We start from the raw sequence: 20,101 nt of genomic DNA, 5'->3' as shown, positions 1-20,101 counted from the left end.
CATCTGTTCTCTCAGGAGGCTGTGTATAGCATGAATGTTGTTTCTTCTGGCTATTGGTGTGTGAGTAGGTTGGGACCCATAATGTCATTAAAGGACCAAGTCATTGGATTGAATGTGTTGTCAACCAGTTTACTAGCTGCTGGGATAGTAGTGTTCCCTGATCAGACTACAGTGTTAGCATAGAGCAGAGTTGTGTATCTGCTCATTGGTGGCACTGGTGTTGATTGGTACTCAATGACCGGTGCTCTTCAACTCACAACAATGCTTGGAATCGAAGTGTATCACTCAAACAGTAACCATCCTCTCTATTAGAGAATAGAGTTTATATCATAATGCTGCCTCTCGCTTTCTTTTTCTTCAACTCAGACATTTCCTATTTTCCCTCTCACTCTTTGTCTCTTAGAGACTCTTGTGTCTGATTTGAGGGTCTGAAGAACAAAACCACCATTAAATAGATTCCCGCTGTCCTCTTGGCTATTATCGGCCCTCACCGGGTCTTTGCAATCACAACTCTGTCTGGAGAAGTAGTTTAGTGTACTCTACAGTTCTCTGGACTTATGCCCAGACCAGAGGCCTGAGGCCATTGTCCGAGAACATGAAGACATGCTCTCATTGTTTAGGTCTTAGTAATTAGAGCAAGGGGCTCCTTATTTATATTAATGAACTCAGTGAAGCAGTTGGATTGGGCCACACACACACACACAGGCCAGAGTAGGGTAGGCTACTCAGTCCCCACATCTCAATGGGGTGTGAGTTATGTCATTACATCAGGAAATGAAGGTGGTCCAGGTTATGACTATGTTTCTCTCCTGCTGTTCTTTATGTCCACAGAGATGGAGCAGATTGAGGCCATCGCTAAGTTTGACTATGTGGGGCGCACCCCCAGGGAGCTATCCTTTAAGAAGGGAGCCTCACTACTGCTATATCACCGCGCCTCCGAGGACTGGTGGGAGGGGCGGCACAACGGTGTGGACGGACTGATCCCACACCAGTACATTGTGGTGCAGGACCTGTGAGTAACACCAATTCATAAACATGAAGCTTCAGCAATGGACGAAGAGCAGTCTGACAATAAATCAGTCAGGCAGGCAGGAAACAGTCAGTCTTACAGTAATCAAGTGTTTTCCTCAACAAATCTCCCTCTTTAAAGTGATAGAAACCTGAGAGTAATTACACATGGCAGGTGTACCTAAAGCTTAGCTACACATCAGTAACACTAATGGAAGATCCTTGACTGAATATCACAAAGGGAAGGCACAGATAAATAATTAAAATCATGCATGATGTGTTCGCTCAAAGACACCTCACTGACAAGTGCACCTTAAGTGGTAACACAATGAAATGTGGATTTGATGTCAGTCAATCAGGCTAAGAGGCAGGAGTAAAGATGCTAAAGAGAAGGCCAGAGCATGGTTTAAGTTTTTCATGAATGAATTAAATACACCCTCAGATATGAATTCCCGTTATAAATGTACACAATCATTTGAAAGATGAGCCGCGTAGTCTCGAATTATAGTGTGACTAATCATCGCTGGTGTCTGTTTGATTAATCCATTTGGATGTTGAGTCAACAGTAAGGTAAGAATTTTATATCGTATTGCTCCTTTCTGTGTTAGGAATACTTTGGAATGATCAATGTTCAAAAGGAGTCAGTGAAGTGGCTCCCCCATCTGTCTGGATCCTATAAACTGACTGCAGATTGAAAACCAGAGCCTGCTGTAAATATGGACCAATTAGTTTGAATAAACAACAATCTAAATAAGATCTCTACCACACTCTATCATCTCTCCTCTCTTTCTCTCTCTCCTTTCAGGGATGATGCGTTCTCAGATAATCTCAGTCAGAAGGCGGACAGCGAGGCGAGCAGCGGACCACTGCTGGATGACAAGGCCTCATCTAAAAACGACGTCCCATCACCGTGTGAACACTCCCCCGACTGCAACTTTGGAGGAGTCATGGGGAGGTGGGTAACGACTGGGAAGGAATACCCATTGAAATGTTTTTTTTTTAGATCAGTGTCCAGGGCCAACCTAATACTACTCTTTGTGACTGTGATGTTGTCTCTCTCCTCAGGGTGAGGCTACGTTCTGACGGGGCCGCCATCCCTCAGCGCCGCAGCGGAGAGACCCACAGCCCTCCCCGGGGCACAGACACACCCCCGCGGGCCGCAGCCTGTCCCAGTAGCCCCCACAAGGTGGCAGTGAGCAGGAGTCGCATGGAGAGCCCGGAGAAGAGGCGCCTGGGAACATTTGGCAGTGCGGGCAGCATCAACTATGCTGACAGGAAGGTCTACCCCGAGGGCCACCCCCTGAGGCACGTACCAGGGGCCACACGCCACAGCAGCCTGGGGGACCACAAGTCACTGGAGGCTGATGCGCTGGCAGAGGTATGACCCTCACTGACCTAACAGACCCAGGTTCTAAAGTATTACCTCTGCCCAATGTATAACTGCATAACCTCTTTTCCCCATGCCATGTAACCTTATCAGTCATAGAACCTCACACAATATGGAATGGAATCACCTGTCCATTTAAAAAATATATATATATAATTTATTTTTTTCTCCACAATTTCGATTTTGTCTCATCGCTGCAACTCCCCAACAGCCTCAGGAAGCAGAATGCATTTCATGTCGATGCTGAAATGAGTACTAATGATCATTGATAATGGCAGCACAAGCCCTGCGTCGGCTAACTGGAAAAGGAATAGAGGCAGATTTTGAAATGGAAAAGTTCTGATCAGCTAATGTGTGTGTGTGTGGGTGTGGGTGGGTGGGCGGGTGGGTGGGTGGGATGGTTCTTCTATCCTTGTGGAGATCTAAAATCCCCAAAAGCCTCCACAAGGATAGTAAAACAAGTAAAATGCTCGCTCGTGGGGACCTTTCTCATGTCCCCATGAGGGCAAAGGTTATTTTAAGCTTAGGGGTTAGGGTTAGAATTGGGGTAAGAGTTAAGGTTAGGGGTTAAGGAAAATAGGATTTTGAATGGAAATACATTTTAGGTCCCCACGAGAATAGAAGAACAAAATGTGTGTGTGTGTGTGTGTGTGTGTGTGTGTGTGTGTGTGTGTGTGTGTGTGTGTGTGTGTGTGTGTGTGTGTGTGATAGTGTGTGTGTGTGTGTGTGTGATAGTGTGGTGTGTGGTGTGTGTGTGATAGTGTGTGTGTGATTGTGTGAGAGAGTGTGTGCGATTGTGACTGTGTTAATGAGTGTCAGCCATTAAAAGGGGATGTTCATCTCTTCATTTGGTGCCGTTGCTTTGGGCTGTACTGCGTGAGGAGAGGGAGCAGAGAGAGGTGGTGTCTGGGAGAGCAGAGGCAGATGTCCTGCTGTTCTGTCTGTCTATGTGTCTGGGTGAAGCAGCCCTGTCTCAGTGTAAATGTTAGAGACAGTCTGGCGCTGAAAGATGGACACACCTATGTCACGGGGGAATGGAGCTGAATAAAAAGCACAGAAAGTTCTGCATTAGACTCTCAGCATCAGTGGCTACTGCCATTGCTAAACTTAACTTAGCCTAGCTTGGCATAGCAATTATATCAAATTAATTATCTCCTTTCACATTTTCTGTGTACTTTGTGTATGTCAGGACATAGAGAAGACCATGACCACGGCCCTACATGAGCTGCGTGAGCTGGAGCGCCAAAACATGGGCAAGCAGGCACCAGACGTGGTGCTGGATACCCTCGACACCACCATGAAGAAGCCTGTGAACTCGGAGCCCGGCAGCCCCCTCCACACCATCATGATCCGCGACCCGGACGCCGCCATGCGCCGCAGCAGCAGCTCCACCTCTGAAATGATGTCCACCTTTAAGCCCGCCTTGTCGGCCCGTCTGGCCGGAGCCCAGCTGCGCCCCCCGCCCATGAGGCCTGTCCGCCCGCCCCCCACAGGGCACCGCTCCTCCAGCTCCAGTTCCTCCGGGGTAGGAAGCCCTGCTGTCACCCCCACTGAGAAGATCTTCCCCAACAGCACTGCCGCGGCTAGCTCCGCAGCTAATGCAGCCGGGGACAAGTCAGGCACAATGTAACTCTGAGGGAGACTCAGGGTTTTCATGTTGCAACAGCTTGAGGGGGAGAGGAAAGCCCATAGAAATGCGATGATGTGTTGTCAATATGTTCTCGGAGAACAGGTGTGGATTTTCCCTCTCCTTGTTTTGAGTTTCACTTTATTTCTTGAATTCAGAAAGCTCATGGAGTGAGCCTGAGTTGCCATAGTGATGGCAGGTGGAGAGCCTGTAGGGGTTTGATAGCATATTAACTCAACACTCTGAAGCTTGATGTGAAAACGGACTTGAAAAGAATGAATAAAATCACCTCAAAGTAAAAGTAATTTTTTTGTTTTCGTTTTTATCTCAAAATTAAATGTCTGTGGCCAGGCCCCGCTTTTTAGAGATTCATTGACTGCAAGACGTGAAGAAGTACTTGTGTAATTTTGCCAATGGTTTTCATCCTGCACTGGTTGTCCAGATGATGTCTGATCCGTCCTTACTGGTGTGTATGGACTGGACACTCAGTCTACCAGACTGCTTCTAAGAGACTGAAACCAAGATGGCCATCTGCCTTTTGGCTGTAAATAGAGACTTACTTGAAGTTGTTATGCCTTTTGTTTGTACTGTAGTATAAGGGATGTTCAACAAAGTAACAACATGTCAACATTGTATACGTATATGAGATGCAGAAACTTGAACCAATATACCAACTAATTGTAAGAAACCTGTGGTCAAAATGTAGTTTAACTTGTATATAGTTATTGATCAGTATGTATATAGTTATTGATCAGTATGTATTTTTGTGTCTGTTAATCTTGTACAGGCCAAGACGGAACAGGCAAGTAGATGTGAATGGCATTGTCAAAAAACAAACCCAAATAATCAACCAGCAAACAACGCAAAAATATCAAAAGGGTTCCGCTTCCTTTGTTATTTTCTTCCCTTTGTCATACACATCACAGCACTGACAGTTGTGTTTAGAGTATGTGGACATGTGGATGTCATCATACCACACATTGTATTTATGAGTTAAAACTACATTTGTGCTTCTCTACTCAAATGGATCCTGATGTTCTGTCTTCTGCCCACAGCAGTTCTGCATGCACTGAAAATAAGGCCAAGTCAGTCTCCAGTTGAGTCCAGTCTGCTTTTATTTCATTTGTATTGTTGTTGAAATGCTTTATCGTTCCTCATATAAATACTTCCAAGATATTATTCAGATTTAAGACAGTAAAACGAGTGTATTATACCATAGTTTGCCATGGTAAGGTTTGAGCCCTGTTTTCTGAGTTTGTAATACTGTGAGAATACTGTTGACCATGGCCCTTTACCCCATAGCCCCTCACTGTTCCAACAGCTCTAGAGGTCAACACAAGAGCCTGTCTTCTGCTGACACTGTAACCTGTGTGAAGTCAGTCCACAACTAGACACTAATTTGTGTTCCTTAGACGCACCCGATTTCATACTATACACACTTTGCCATCTTTAAAGCAACCTCTTGCCTGTTCGAGTCTGATTTATGTAATACTTTCTACGCGCAAAATATGTTGCAAAGTACTGTTACAATATTCCTTTTGATCTGAAATGTGATACCTTCCCTAGACAACTCCAGTGTTGCCTGAGAATTGAACCGTAAATGTTGTGATATAATAACAGCGGAACAGTGGTTTTACCTTCCTTACCTCTCCTCCCCTTGGTTATAACATCCTCACTGTCATGTTCCAGTGTCTCATCCCACTTCTTGTTTTCAGTCCTTTGTAGCGAGGAAATATAAGTGCGTACTGAAAGAAGATGACACTGTAGCATATGCTGTAGCTGCCATGTTAAATTGTAGCCTGAGCTGGCCCAAGCCCGCTCCTGCCTCTGCTCAGTCCTATAGTTGTGTGTTTGGACTGCCTTATATACCGCATGCCCTGCCCTGCATGTTTTATGCTGTACCATTTGACACAAACAATGTGACAATTGAACAATGACTGTTTGCGGTGCCTTTCCTCTGTAAAACGCACAAGTGACTTAATGTTTAGGCCTTTTCCTTTCGAGGGTTGGGCTATACCCTAGTAGTTAACCATTTTGGAATATGTGACTACCTGTTGTCACTAACATGTAGCAGTAACATGTGGGCAATGGAAGTGTATTGGCAGCCAAGGTGGAACAAAAAATCAAGGACAGATATATCAACCTGAATCTCATGCTGTGATTCCAATATCAATCATATGTACATTATTCAGCCACTGTTATGTGTGCAAAATCTTGATTTCATACACATAGTTTCCTATGAGATACATACATACTTTCACTGGAAAAAGTTGTCATGATCCCATCCCAGTCATTTGCTTGCCATGTGCATTTTGTTTACAGCAAACATTACAGTCAATTCTGTCCTCCTCCATCTGTTATAGTGCCCCCTGCTGGATAGATTCTAGCCTACAGGCAGGGCACACAGACAATTCAAACAACAGAAGTTATACACGTACACCCTCTGCTGGTCATATATGGTATTGCTTTAACTAGAAGTACTGTGATTCTGGTCAGGTATGCGTAAACAGATGGCACTCTCCATCAATAGGAACTGTCACTGATGACAACCAAATCATGTTTTTTTTCAGTCCCGTTGAACTACAAGAATTACATAACATTTTTGTATTAACCACAGTTCTCATCGGTATAACTGAAGAGTCCATTCAAGTTCATTTTTCTCAAACATACATAAGCTGTATTTTCAAAGATAAAGTAAAACACATACTAAATGTTGATTTGCAAAAGTAAAATGTATATATTTGTTTATTAGTATTTAGTTTATTTATGTCTAAAATGAGTAAGTGCCTTTTGTGCACATCATCAGTTTTTAATGAACTTGTATAATTACCTTTTTTAACAATATAGTAAGTCAGTCATGTTTGATATTCACTCATATTTTCCCCTTCCCAAAACATTATTTCATCTGAGGAATATCAAGAAAACAAGTGATGTAAATATGTACTGTACTCATTGCTATAGAGGAATTACTATGAACCCTTCAGATGTCATACTACCAGAATGACTGAAATGTAGTATTTACTTGTATGATTGATTGTCTAATATGCTCTAGTTGATTCCTGGAGGGGTAAGAGATTTATAAAGAAGACTTGGACTGCTGTACATTGACTCATTTATGGCATCGTTCAGTGAAATCATCTCTGATAGTCATTTCATCCTTTCTTTCTGTTTTCTGTCTCTGTGAACTGTCTCTGCTGTGGTTGAACCTTTACTTCTTCTACTCATATACTCATCACCCTCCTACAAAGTGAACGCACCATTGCAGTGTTACTCCTCTACTTGCATGGTTTATAAGGCACATGGTGAACTCTCTTCTTCTATGAGCTGTATATGATGTTCTCTTCAAGGAAGTGTTTTGATTTCTGGAATGTATGCTAAACCTGGGTAATGGATGTTGTATGTTGGCTAATAACAATGCTTATGAAGTAACATTCAGAGACCAAACTGGCTGAGTGCCTGTGGTGGTGAGTGTCAGTTCTCGCCATACTGTTTACCATCTCGCTCTCTCTCTCTCTCTCATGTCTCTCTCTCTCTCGTCTCTCTCTCTCTCTCTCTCATGTCTCTCTCTCTCGCATGTCTCTCTCTCTCGCATGTCTCTCTCTCTCTCGCATGTCTCTCTCTCTCTCGCATGTCTCTCTCTCTCTCGCATGTCTCTCTCTCTCTCGCATGTCTCTCTCTCTCTCGCATGTCTCTCTCTCTCGCATGTCTCTCTCTCTCTCATGTCTCTCTCTCTCTCATGTCTCTCTCTCTCTCATGTCTCTCTCTCTCTCATGTCTCTCTCTCTCGTCTGTCTCTCTCGCATGTCTCTCTCGCATGTCTCATGTCTCTCTCATGTCTCTCTCTCTCTGTCTTTCTTATGTCTCTCTCTTTCTGTCTCTCTTATGTCTCTCTCTCTCATGTCTCTCTCTCTCATGTCTCTCTCTGTTTCTCATGTCTCTCTCTGTTTCTCATGTCTCTCTCTGTCTCTCATGTCTCTCTCTGTCTCTCATGTCTCTCTCATGTCTCTCTCTCATGTCTCTCTCTCTCTCTCGCATGTCTCTCTCTCTCTCATGTCTCTCTCTCTCTCTCTCATGTCTCTCTGTTCATGAGTGCTGACTGGTTAAATCCCTTGTAATGTACACCATGCCACTGTTTGGATGTTGAGAACCTTTATGTCGAAATAAAAAAACGAATGTTGCCCTCTGATATTGGGCTTTTCCGACCTTTTATCCAGCAGATAAAACAAATTAATTAACTATACTATACTAGCAAATACACATGCCTTGCCTTAGCCTAGTTCACTAATTACCTTGGTACCCGCAGTCGTTCATGAATCTCTATGAATTGACAGGCTAATAGACAGGCAATACCTAACAAATTCTGCCATTTTGGAATACTGAACTATATAATGCTCAGCTATCTTAGACACCATGTTATCTTACAGGATGTGTATAAATACTCCAGCTATCTAGCTCACATATCTCTATACAGGGTGATCAAGCCCCAAACTTCTTGTGACTGAGACTGCAGCTCCATCTAAGGCCACATGATGGAGAAACTGCAGCACAAACATTCTGCTGTATTACTTATAGGCACGATGTCCATTGAGAGAGAGAGGAGATCTTAGTGGTAGAGTGTGCAGATATTTGAGAACAATCTCTATTGCATGTAGGGTATGCTATACAATTAGTACAAAGTATGTGACCTTTGAGGTTGATTATTATGTGGGGAAAAACATAAAATAAATAAGTTATGTCAGAGATATATTACTGGTGTATTGTTGTGACACCTAAGATATCTGTATCATTTCCTGTTGACTGTCTCTGGAAATAACCTGGGATTCTATTAGTGGCAAGCTCCGGTTTATCAGCAAACAACCCACCATGTACACGCACAAATAGGAGACACACAGAATTCAATTTGTTCCAACCCAGAGCCTTTTAATCATCAGACATAATACAAACATACACAATCATGCTCACAGAGCACTGAGGAAGTGACACTATTTTTGTCCACCAATTGGAAGTGTTGTTGACTTAAGCTTTTTATGCTTCTTTTTACAATTAAGGTCATTACAACCTGCCATTCATCAACCCCCCAAAAGTTATATTGTCACATACACTGGATAGGTGCAGTGAAATGTGTTGTTTTACAGGGTCAGCCTATAGTATTACGGTGACCCTGGAGCAAATTATGGTTAAGTGCCTTGCTCAAGGGCACATTGACCGATTTTTCATCTCGTTGGCTCGAGTATTCGTGGTCCAACGCGCTAACCGCTAGGCTACCTGCCACCCTATCACCAAGTTATGAATTTTTTGAAGTGACTTTATGTATTTGGTATTTATTAGTTGTTGCAGCTGTATATTTTTTTTTACAGTTATGCATTCTGATCATGTCAGTTGGTTGGATGGACATTGTTAGTCCTAATTGTTATGTTCATCATGTTCTGCCAAACTGCATTCTTGATTCATCTCACTACGTAGCGCTGACTGTGTTTTTTTTCTCACAAATTATGTTTTATAATTATACAAATTACCGGTACACACTATTATAATATTTAGAAGTCTCAGAGAGAGAAAGACCTTGGATCTAAGGACTGTGAATGCTTTGCAAAAGCACCAGTGCTTGTTGAGATGAGGGAGTTGAAACCCAGGGGAAGTGGGTGATAAGACACAAAGTGCAGGAGTGGATTACTGCAGCAGAAGTGTTCAAAGCCTGGAGTAATGTAACCATTTCTCTCCAGAAATATTGGGGCTAAGTGTGACAAGTGGGGCACCAGGATGTTACTGAGGCCCTGCTTAGTCAGAGAAAAAGTTATCAAAATTCAACCTTGCACCTTAAATTCCCTTTCTGATCCTTTCTGCCAGGCAAATTGACATCCATTCACAAAACAACCCAATTAAGTCTGATCAAATGTGATATATTGTGTGCTAATTATCTTATTCATTTGGCAATTAGGGTTGAGAGAGAGACCGACAAAGAGATCAAGGAGGAAATAGCTTGTTATCAGACAAAGCCCCATGGATGCAGCAGTCACACCTGCTTACCAGATGAGACAACTTCTACGTGACCCTCTACTGTGCATGGAAAGAGAATGGCTCCACAGGCCTCAACAGGGTAGCGGATGTTCAAAATCCCAGATCGGTGAAAGGGGACAAATAAACTCAGGTCACAAATTATACGGAGTTGTTCCCTTATACCCTCTCTCACTGCAGGGGGTAGAGACAAGAGAAAGATGATTCAGGAGAGATAACATCTCCAATACTGTAGGAAAACAAACATCAACCCCACCTACATGAATATAATGTGTATAGGAAATGCAGGGAGTACAGGTAAATAAATCAGAATAATTAGGAAGATAAGAAAGAGGGCATACAGTACATTGACACAGTTTACAGAGGGCAGTGTCAATAGACCCTGCAAAGCCCATTCTCCTGTCACAGTGTATTTATATGAAACTGTTTGTGGTCCCACACAAGCATACAAATAAAGGCACATTTTCAGACTTTCATCTTTAGGTTTATCTCTGTTTTCCAGAGCCTTGTGTTTAAAGCCCTAAAATGAACTCTAGAAAGAGACTGAACTTCAGATGTATTTCTTTGCATTCTTTAAACAAGTTTGCTTTGTATTAACTTCTACTTTCCTCAAAGTTTGTTTAAAGACAGAGTTTCTGTAATTTTAATGAAGGTGACAAGGTTTTGGAATATCTGTGGGATTCTGCTGATAAAGAACCGTCATGGATTAGTTGGAGATACAATGTGCCTTGTTCAGCATTTCCCCTCACCCCTGTTTGAATTAAACGTGCTCAAACTTGAAAAGTTTTGAATTGTTAATGCTTTTGACAAGACTGACCAAATCTGGAAAAGCTAGAAAAACAGGTTGTGTAAGTGAGAACTCTCCAAAGGCTTAATTTGGCATATATTCCATAACAATTAGCGAGCAAACGAAAGCACGATATTCAAATATGTATAATTTTCTTTGTGTATGTCAGAACAGGACAACATTATTGTAATTTCCCCCCTCCAACCTGAACCATCCTCTGTCTTCAGCTTTACCACATTGGAGAGATGAACTGACAAGTGATTACTCTGTTAGCTAAATCCTCTTGAGGACTGAAGTGATGTGCAATACATAATTCATCTGCAACTTCATTCTAATCTAATCTGGATATATAGGTGAACTTGACATCTGGATGTCCTATTTTCTGGAGCTTATACTCTTAAGCCTTGTGTTATTTTAAAGGTAAAAAAAATACCTGCCACTATGTTTAACAACAGAGAAAACTCCCTAAATGATATTTGTTTTGAATTTGAACTTTGATTACTTTTCCTAGAGTGATGCCAACATTAGGAAAAGTGAAACATCGCCTTTGTTCATATTTCCATGGAAGCTGTACACCACCAGGGTGCAAAGATTGTCTTAGGGTCATTTTTGACCCGGCATTTATAAAATCATTTACACACCACAAAAACCACAAAGAGACACACACACACACACACACACACACACACACACACACACACAATGAGAAATTGAGATTATGTGTGCTACTGATTGAACTCAGCCAGCAGCTCCTGAAGAGGAAGGTCACCATGGTTGGACAGTTAGAAAGAACAAGCTTGAGCTCCCCTCTGCACTCCTTGCAACAAGGCGGAGAGAGGCCTTCTCATCAAAGTTTGCCTTCACCCCCACCACCACTCTAGTTTCTTACCTCCCAAAGAGGAACAAGAATTTTGTCCTTCTGACCACACTGCACAAAACGGCTGAGATCAGTGATCGTGAGGACTGGAAGCCAGCCATCATCCTGGGCTACAACCACAACAAAGGAGACGTGGACAATCTGGACAAGGTGATTGGAACTTACAGCTGCAGGAAGATGACTGCCCGCTGGCCCCTGGTCATATTCCATAACATCATTGATGTGTCCTCATACAATGCCTTTGTGATATGGAACAAGATCAACCCTGATGCCTGATAAGCGGAACAAGAGGAGGGTGTTCCTGCAGCAGCTGGGAAAGGCACTTGTAACCTCACACATTCAAAGAAGGGAGTGCCTCCCCCGCACAGCAGCCTCTGCAGCACTTGTGAAAGCTGTTCAGGCTGAATCTTGTCCTGATCCACCTGCGCTGCAGCTGGGGCAGGCACGAGGAGGAGATGCCAATTCTGCCCCCCAAAGAAGGACTGTAAAACAATTACTATGTGCTGCACATGTGAGAAATACATCTGCAAAGTCCATGCACACACACTTACATACTGTCCTACATGTGCTGGTGCATGGTGTCATTTTTGTTTTGTATCATCTTATTTTATTCTTATTTATGATTGTTGTTTATACACCTTGTGGGTGGGGGCAATGGTTAAAAAAATGGGAGAAGACTAGTATTTTGTAGTTGAATTCCTCATTGTACAGTATATAAGAATACTGCCCATGTTGCCAAAAAAGTTGAAGACTGTTATTGTTTCCCTTCAATAAAATGCATTCAAAACTACTTTCTGCCCATTTCTGCTACTGATTTAATGCAGTCTTTCTGCATTGTGAAGAGGGAAAACCCAGATATTCACAAAGTTTGTGATGAATGACAGGTTGTTTCTTCATGTAAAATAAAATTCAATTAAGCTGCTTTATTTTAGGGGTTTAGTGAAGGCGGGTCATTTTTTACCCTTAGGACAAGGGGAGTATACAGAATGTTAAGACTACACAAGGGTTAATAGATGTCTGTGTAAATGTTTAACAACTGAATCGGCCAGCCCGTCAGTACTTTTAATATGCTCCTGCCATGTCAATAGTATTCATTTCACTAGTGTATCCTTCAAGACAGCCGTATTTGAGGAGGCATGGGGATGTCGGGTGATTCGGTTCTACTTATATTCTGTCCATTTTATCTCTATCCTCCCCTCTGCTTGGTGAAGTATTTGATGATTACACATTTTGGATAGCCAACAAAAAAATTAACTCAGCAAAAAAAGAAACGTCCTCTCACTGTCAGCTGCGTTTATTTTCAGCAAACTTTAACATCTGTAAATATTTGTATGAACACAAGATTCAACAACTGAGACAAACTGAACAAGTTCCACAGACATGTGACTAACAGAAATGGAATAATGTGTTCCTGAACAAAGAGGGTGTCAAAATCAAAAGTAACAGTCAGTATCTGGTGTGGCCACCAGCTTCATTAAGTACTGCAGTGCATCTCCTCCTCATGGACTGCACCAGATTTGCCAGTTCTTGCTGTGAGATCTTACCCCACTCTTTCACCCAGGCACCTGCAAGTTTCCAGACATTTCTGGGAGGAATGGGCCTAGCCCTCACCCTCCGATCCAACAGGTCCCAGACGTGCTCAATGGTATTGAGATCCGGGCTCTTCGCTGGCCATGGCAGAACACTGACATTCCTGTCTTGCAGGAAATCATGCACAGAACGAGCAGTATGGCTGGTGGCATTGTCATGCTGGAGGGTCACGTCAGCATGAGCCTGCAGGAAGGGTACCACATGAGGGAAGAGGATGTCTTCCCTGTAATGCACAGCGTTGAGGTTGCCTGCAATGACAACAAACTCAGTCCGATGATGCGGTGACACATCGCCCCAGACCATGATGGACTCTCCACCTCCAAATCGATCCTGCTCCAGAGTACAGGCCTCGATGTAATGCTCATTCCTTCGACGATAAACGCGAATCCGACCATCACCCTTGGTGAGACAAAACCTAACTTTTTGCCAGTCCTGTCTGGTCCAGCGACAGTGGTTTTGTGCCCATACGTGACGTTGTTGCCGGTGATGTCTGGTGAGGACCTGCCTTACAACAGGCATACAAGCCCTCAGTCCAGCCTCTCTCAGCCTATTGCGGACAGTCTGAGCACTGATGGAGGGATTGTGTGTTCCTGGTGTAATTTAGGCAGTTGTTGTTGCCATCCTGTACCTGTCCCGCAGGTGTGATCGGAATAGTGATTAATGACATTAATTTGTGCTTGAAGTTAGAACAAACCTGCCAGATGTAATAACTGCGTGATGTCCCTCAAGAAGTTGTGAAAACATTGTTATCATATCAGTCAATAGGACACACCATATTACATTCTAAGGCTGCATCGCGGTTGTCCACCCTTCACCCAAAGTGTGCACTGTCCTACTTCCCATTATAGATTCAAAAACATTGGATTTGTGTAATCATTGGCTAGAGGGAGTTTCCACCATAGTTAGGAAAAGGGTGGAGAATTGGGATTCAGCCTAATACTGGCAAAGAGAGGGAGTCTGATGTTTACTTGGCCACTTTCAGGTGACAATGAGATAATTTCTCACCTGGGATTTTACTTCATTTTAATGTGTCTGATGTTTTTCACAGGAGGTTCCAACTGGCAAGCGCTCATCATCTCCTGCTGGTGCTTTGTCGTCCTCGGTGGTGAGTATGGGACAAGATGAAGGGGGTGTGTTGCTCTTGTTCCGTTTCAACATCTTTAAGTGGATCAGAGCAGTGGCCCATTCAAAATACTCTACATATTCTTTATGGATGTCTACAGTCAATATTACAGTTTTTCCCAATTGTTGACACACATTTGCTGAAACTACATCTCAGGTACTCAAACCCTAAACATAAAACACAAAAAAGCTAACCAATTTCCACAAACCCTACAGACATCTTGCAAAATGAAACACCATGTACTCCCTGCTTAAAATGAAACTCTGCATACAAATGAGACACACACATCAAATTAATCTGACTTAGTGACAACCGAGATCACACTAGTGTGAAGACTAAGATTGAGCTATTGTGCTGTATATTGTTTGTGCGTACTCAAACAACAAAGTTTTATATTTCAACATGACTTAATACATGTCAAAGAGCATACTGTAAGCACACATACAGTATAAATGTAAACATACAGTTACAGTTTTTCCCAATTGTTACACACTAAAACTGGCCCATGAGGCACAATGACCCAAACCTGTAACTCATTTAGCAGAACCATACACCACATTTGCAATACTACTGGCACATGTGTTGCATTACACTCAGATTGCAATTCTATAACAAACATTTTGCAAAACACAACACAAAATTCACTACCTTTGGCACAACCTTCACAACTACAATCTATTGTGCAAAAGAAAAACGACACTTCAACAAGCTAAGCTCAATTACCAATTGATCACTTTCCCTCTTCACATGTGCGGACACTAATTGTATAAATGCTCACTTTGAAATCAGACTTTGGTATGGATAAAAAGGCTACAGGTGAGTACTCCTGTGTTTGAAAACAATGGAAGCAAACTTAGCAGGTGGAGGTGGAGGAAGACCAAGAACAAGGAGAAACCAATAATCCACTGTGAAAACAAAATGTCATGTCTGTTGTTTAGGTCCAGCCACAGATTTTCATCAACATCACAGGCGATATTCTCCTTGGCCAGACAGTGGGGGAAATATCTTCTGGCATGACGCATGCAGCCCTGACAGGACTCTGATAGAATGCCACCACAGGCCTTGCCTGGAGAAGGGCCATATATTCATGGAGTTTATAATCATACACCTTCCACCTCCATGCTGAAAACAACTCCTCAATGGGGTTGAAAAAGGGGGAATATGATGGGAGATAGAGAATTGTAAACCTGGGATGGTCATCGAACCAGTTGTGGACCTGAGCAGCCCGATGGAAACTCACGTTGTCCCAAATTAGAACGCACATTTGCTGCTCAGAATTACCTGTCCCTCTCTGCTTTGGCTGAAGAAGATTGTCATGTAAGGTGTTTCAGGAAATTAAGGAGATGGGCAGTGTTGTATGGTCCAAGGGTGGCATGGTGGTGGAGGACCCCATTGTGGCTCATAGCAGCGCATATGGTGACATTTCCCCCATTCTGGCCAGGTACCTCAATGATGACTCGTTGACCAATGATGTTCCTTCCTCTCCTCCTCGTCTTTGCTACATTTAATCCAGCCTCATCTATGAATATGAGTTCCTGGGGGATGGGATTTGCATTCTCTGAAATGACTGTAAAAACTGTAATTGCTGTATAGTAAAGTTCACTAGCGACATCAATGAGTCTCTAATGTTTCAAGAGTGTAATACCAGTACATGACTTACTTGCACATATTCATACCGTTTATCCTCCACTCTTTGGGAATTCCTTTCAAATGGGACTCTAGATTTCTTTCATCAAGAGACGGTGTTTCGGATGCGGTCTATGGTTGATAAGCTCACTCTGATGTTATGGAAGATGGCAGGGTTTTCAATTATCGGTTGTTGGATTTCCCGCAGTCATATGAGATTATTTTCAACTACCATTTGCATAATGGCAGCCTCCTGTTAGTCTGTAAAAAGACGCGTTCTACCACCACGTGGTGGTCATCTTTCAGTTCTACAAACACAAAATAGCAAACAGTACAGTAAACACTACAGTAATACAGTATACAAGATAAACATGTTCCCAATTACATACATACAGTAATACATTAAACATTTACTTTGTTTCCCCTTAGACTATGTATTGGAATCTACAGTCTTTACTGTACTTTATGTTGTACTAAATCAAATCAAATTTTATTGGTCACATACACATGGTTAGCAGATGTTAATGCGAGTGGACCACGGACCGTCGCTGGAGACTCCGGACCGTCGCTGGAGACTCCGGACTGTCGCTGGAGACTCCGGACCGTCGCTGGAGACTCCAGACCGCGGACCGTCGCTGGAGACTCCGGACCGCGGACCGTCGCTGGAGACTCCGGACCGCGGACCGTCGCTGGAGACTCCGGACCGCGGACCGTCGCTGGAGACTCCGGACTGTGGACTGTCTCAGGAGGTTCCGGACTGTGGTCCGTCTCAGGAGGTTCCGGACTGCGGAACGTCTCAGGAGATTCTGGACTGCGAAACGTCGCTGGAGGCTCTGGACTGGGAAACGTCGCCGGAAGCTCTGGACTGGGAAACGTCGCCGGAAGCTCTGGACTGGGAACTGTTGCCGGAAGCTCTGGACTGGGAACTGTCGCTGGAAGCTCTGGAACGGGAAGGCGCACTGGAGGCCTGATGCGTGGGGCTGGCACAGGTGGCGCCAGACTGGTAACATGCACCTCAGGGCGAGTGTGGATCTCTTCCCATGTCCATTCCTGGCCACGCTGCTTAGTCCTTTGGTGGTGGGAGATTCAGGTCCGTCATATGAAGGAGACCAAGGCGCAGCGTGGGTATCGTTCCACATCTTTATTTATATGTGAAACTATGCAAGACATACAATAAACTATAAACAAAACAACAAACCATGATGAAGAGGTGCAACATGCACTAACTCAAAATAATCACAAATGGGAAAAACAACTACTTAAATATGATCCCCAATTAGAGACAACGATGACCAGCTGCTTCTAGTTGGGAATCATATGAAAACTCCAACATAGAAAAAAGAAACTAGAACATAACATAGAAAAATAAAACTAGACAAAACCCCCCAGTCACACCCTGACCTACTCTACCATAGAAAAATACGAGAATATCAGAATATCGATTTTACAACAGTCGCTAATTAATCAATTTCCTCTACAGTCTCATTCTGAACGTCGCATAATCCGGGAATCTGCACAAACCCGGGTCCCACCAATGAGTTTGTACCACACCAATTTTAGTTGATTATTTATTTACTAGAAAGCTAAAATGATGATAAAAGATACACATACACAAAACACAGTCTAGGCTATTGATTAGAACTTAGTATAAGGGGCCAACACACTATGGCGCGTGTTACCCAAAATGGGGATTAAAATAGGGAGAAAAAGAGAAAGTACACGAGAGAAATATACATTTGGGTGCATTTGTCAGCAATGCTTATTTAAACCTAGCCTTGCCCCGAACTGCCGCTCTTATGGGTCAGAATATAATGATGTAATTACGTGTTGGAGGTCTCAGATGGGAAGCTCCGCTTGGGTCGTTTAGGCTTCTCAATGACGCACTTCTCCGGCGCAACTCTCTGGTTGTCCTCACGATGTCAGTGTCCTTTTGGCTTAGTGGTCTGATTCCTCGCCCTTGCTCTGAAGGGGGTCTTCTGAGGACAGACAGCTCTGTAGCTCAGAGCTCACAGCGTAGGAATGAAACAGTGTAGATACCACGATTCAATGGAGAGTGGAAGCTAGGTGGTCCGGCTTGAATTCACCCGCTTAGACACAGCTACTCATCCGTAGCATGGGTAGAAAAAATATTTCTTTCTCTTCAACCTTGTGTTGCGTTTTGGGTTCGTTGACATTTTAGACCTTGGCTGCAGCTCGGGTCACTTAGTCTGATCTGTTAATTCTTAACTCACATGTCTTATACCCTCGGGTCAGAAGTGGGCGTAACTGCCTTTAGGGCAATTCTCTGGGCGTACCAAGTTAAGAGGCAAGGTCTAGATTTAACTCCAATCCAATTTTAGACAACTAACATCACATTTCATCTTTACCAAAACATGCTCTTTGATTTGAACATTTTCCACACAACGTACAATGTATAAACATCAAGCAAATACTAGGAAAACTCTTAACCTCTATGGGCTAGGTGGGACGCTTACTCAACAGCCAGTGTAATCCCGTGGCGCGTTATTCAAATACCTTAGAAATGCAAAACCTTCAATTTTTCAAAAATATGACTATTTTACACCATTTTAAAGATAAGACTCTGGTTAATCTAACCACACTGTCCGATTTCAAAAAGGCTTTACAACGAAAGCAAAACATTAGATGATTATGTCAGCAGAGTACCCAGCCAGAAATAATCAGACACCCATTTTTCAAGCTAGCATATAATGTCACATAAACCCAAACCACAGCTAAATGTAGCACTAACCTTTGATGATCTTAATCAGATGACAACCCTAGGACATTATGTTATACAATACATGCATGTTTTGTTCAATCAAGTTCATATTTATATCAAAAACCAGCTTTTTACATTAGCATGTGACTGGCATGTGACTAGCATTCCCACCGAACACTGCCGGTGAATTTACTAAATTACTCACGATAAACGTTCACAAAAAGCATAACAATTATTTTAAGAATTACAGATACAGAACTCCTCTATGCACTCGATATGTCCGATTTTAAAATAGCTTTTCGGTGAAAGCACATTTTGCAATATTCTCAGTAGATAGCCCGGCATCACAGGGCTAGCTATTTAGACACCCAGCAAGTTTAGCACTCATCAAAGTCAGATTTACTATAACAAAAATGTTATTACCTTTGCTGTCTTCATCAGAATGCACTCCCAGGACTTCTACTTCAATAACAAATGTTGGTTTGGTCCAAAATAATCCATCGTTATATCCAAACAGCGGCGTTTTGTTCGTGCGTTCAAGACACTATCCGAAAGGGTAAATAAGGGTGGCGAGCATGGCGCAATTCGTGACAAAAAAAATCTAAATATTCCATTACTGTACTTCGAAGCATGTCAACCGCTGTTTAAAATAAATTTTTATGCCATTTTTCTCATAAAAAAGCGATAATATTCCGACCGGGAATCTGCGTTTAGGTAAACAGACAAAAGAAAAGAAAGCATTCGGTCGACTCGGGCACGCGCCTAAGCCCATAGTACTCTGAGCGGCCACTTGCCAAAAGCGATAAAGTGTTTCAGCCAGAGCCTGCCTCGATATCGTTCAGCTTTTTCCCGGGCTCTGAGAGCCTATGGGAGCCGTATGAAGTGTCACGTTATTGCAAAGATCCTCAGTCTTCAATAAAAAGAGCCAAGATGAAACACTACTTCTCAGACAGGCCACTTCCTGCATGAAATCTTCTCAGGTTTTGGCCTGCCATATGAGTTCTGTTATACTCACAGACACCATTCAAACAGTTTTAGAAACTTTAGGGTGTTTTCTATCCAAAGCCAATACTTATATGCATATTCTAGTTACTGGGCAGGAGTAGTAACCAGATTAAATCGGGTACGTTTTTTATCCGGCTGTGTCAATACTGCCCCCTAGCCCTAACAGGTTAACCTCTCTGGGCCAGTGGGACGTTAGCATCCCACTCTATTCAACAGCCAGTGGAATCACGTGGCGCGAAATACAAATACCTCAAAAATGCTATAACTTAAATTTCTCAAACATATCACTATTTTACACCATTTTAAAGATAAGAGTCTCGTTAAAACCACCACGTTGT

The 20,101-nt window shown here is 42.9% G+C and overlaps 1 protein-coding gene across 2 annotated transcripts in view; it reads left to right on the top strand.

The window, feature by feature from the left end:
- LOC106583180 (SLIT-ROBO Rho GTPase-activating protein 3) overlaps positions 1–8,207 on the top strand; it is a 104,427-nt gene extending 96,220 nt beyond the window's left edge. For both annotated transcript variants that reach the window (XM_014167076.3, XM_014167077.3), the window contains exons 19-22: positions 832–1,012; positions 1,814–1,963; positions 2,074–2,386; positions 3,585–8,207. In XM_014167076.3, the coding sequence (XP_014022551.1) occupies positions 832–1,012; positions 1,814–1,963; positions 2,074–2,386; positions 3,585–4,025 (1,085 nt within the window). In that variant the 3' untranslated portion in view covers positions 4,026–8,207. The remainder of the gene's footprint in view (positions 1–831; positions 1,013–1,813; positions 1,964–2,073; positions 2,387–3,584) is intronic.
- The last annotated feature ends 11,894 nt before the right edge of the window (positions 8,208–20,101 follow it).

This window comes from Salmo salar, chromosome 22, assembly GCF_965601325.2.
Source record: "Salmo salar chromosome 22, fSalSal1, whole genome shotgun sequence".
NCBI lineage: Eukaryota > Metazoa > Chordata > Actinopteri > Salmoniformes > Salmonidae > Salmo > Salmo salar.
The sequence above is the reverse complement of the archived record's forward strand: the minus strand, read 5'-3'. Positions and strand labels throughout refer to the sequence as shown.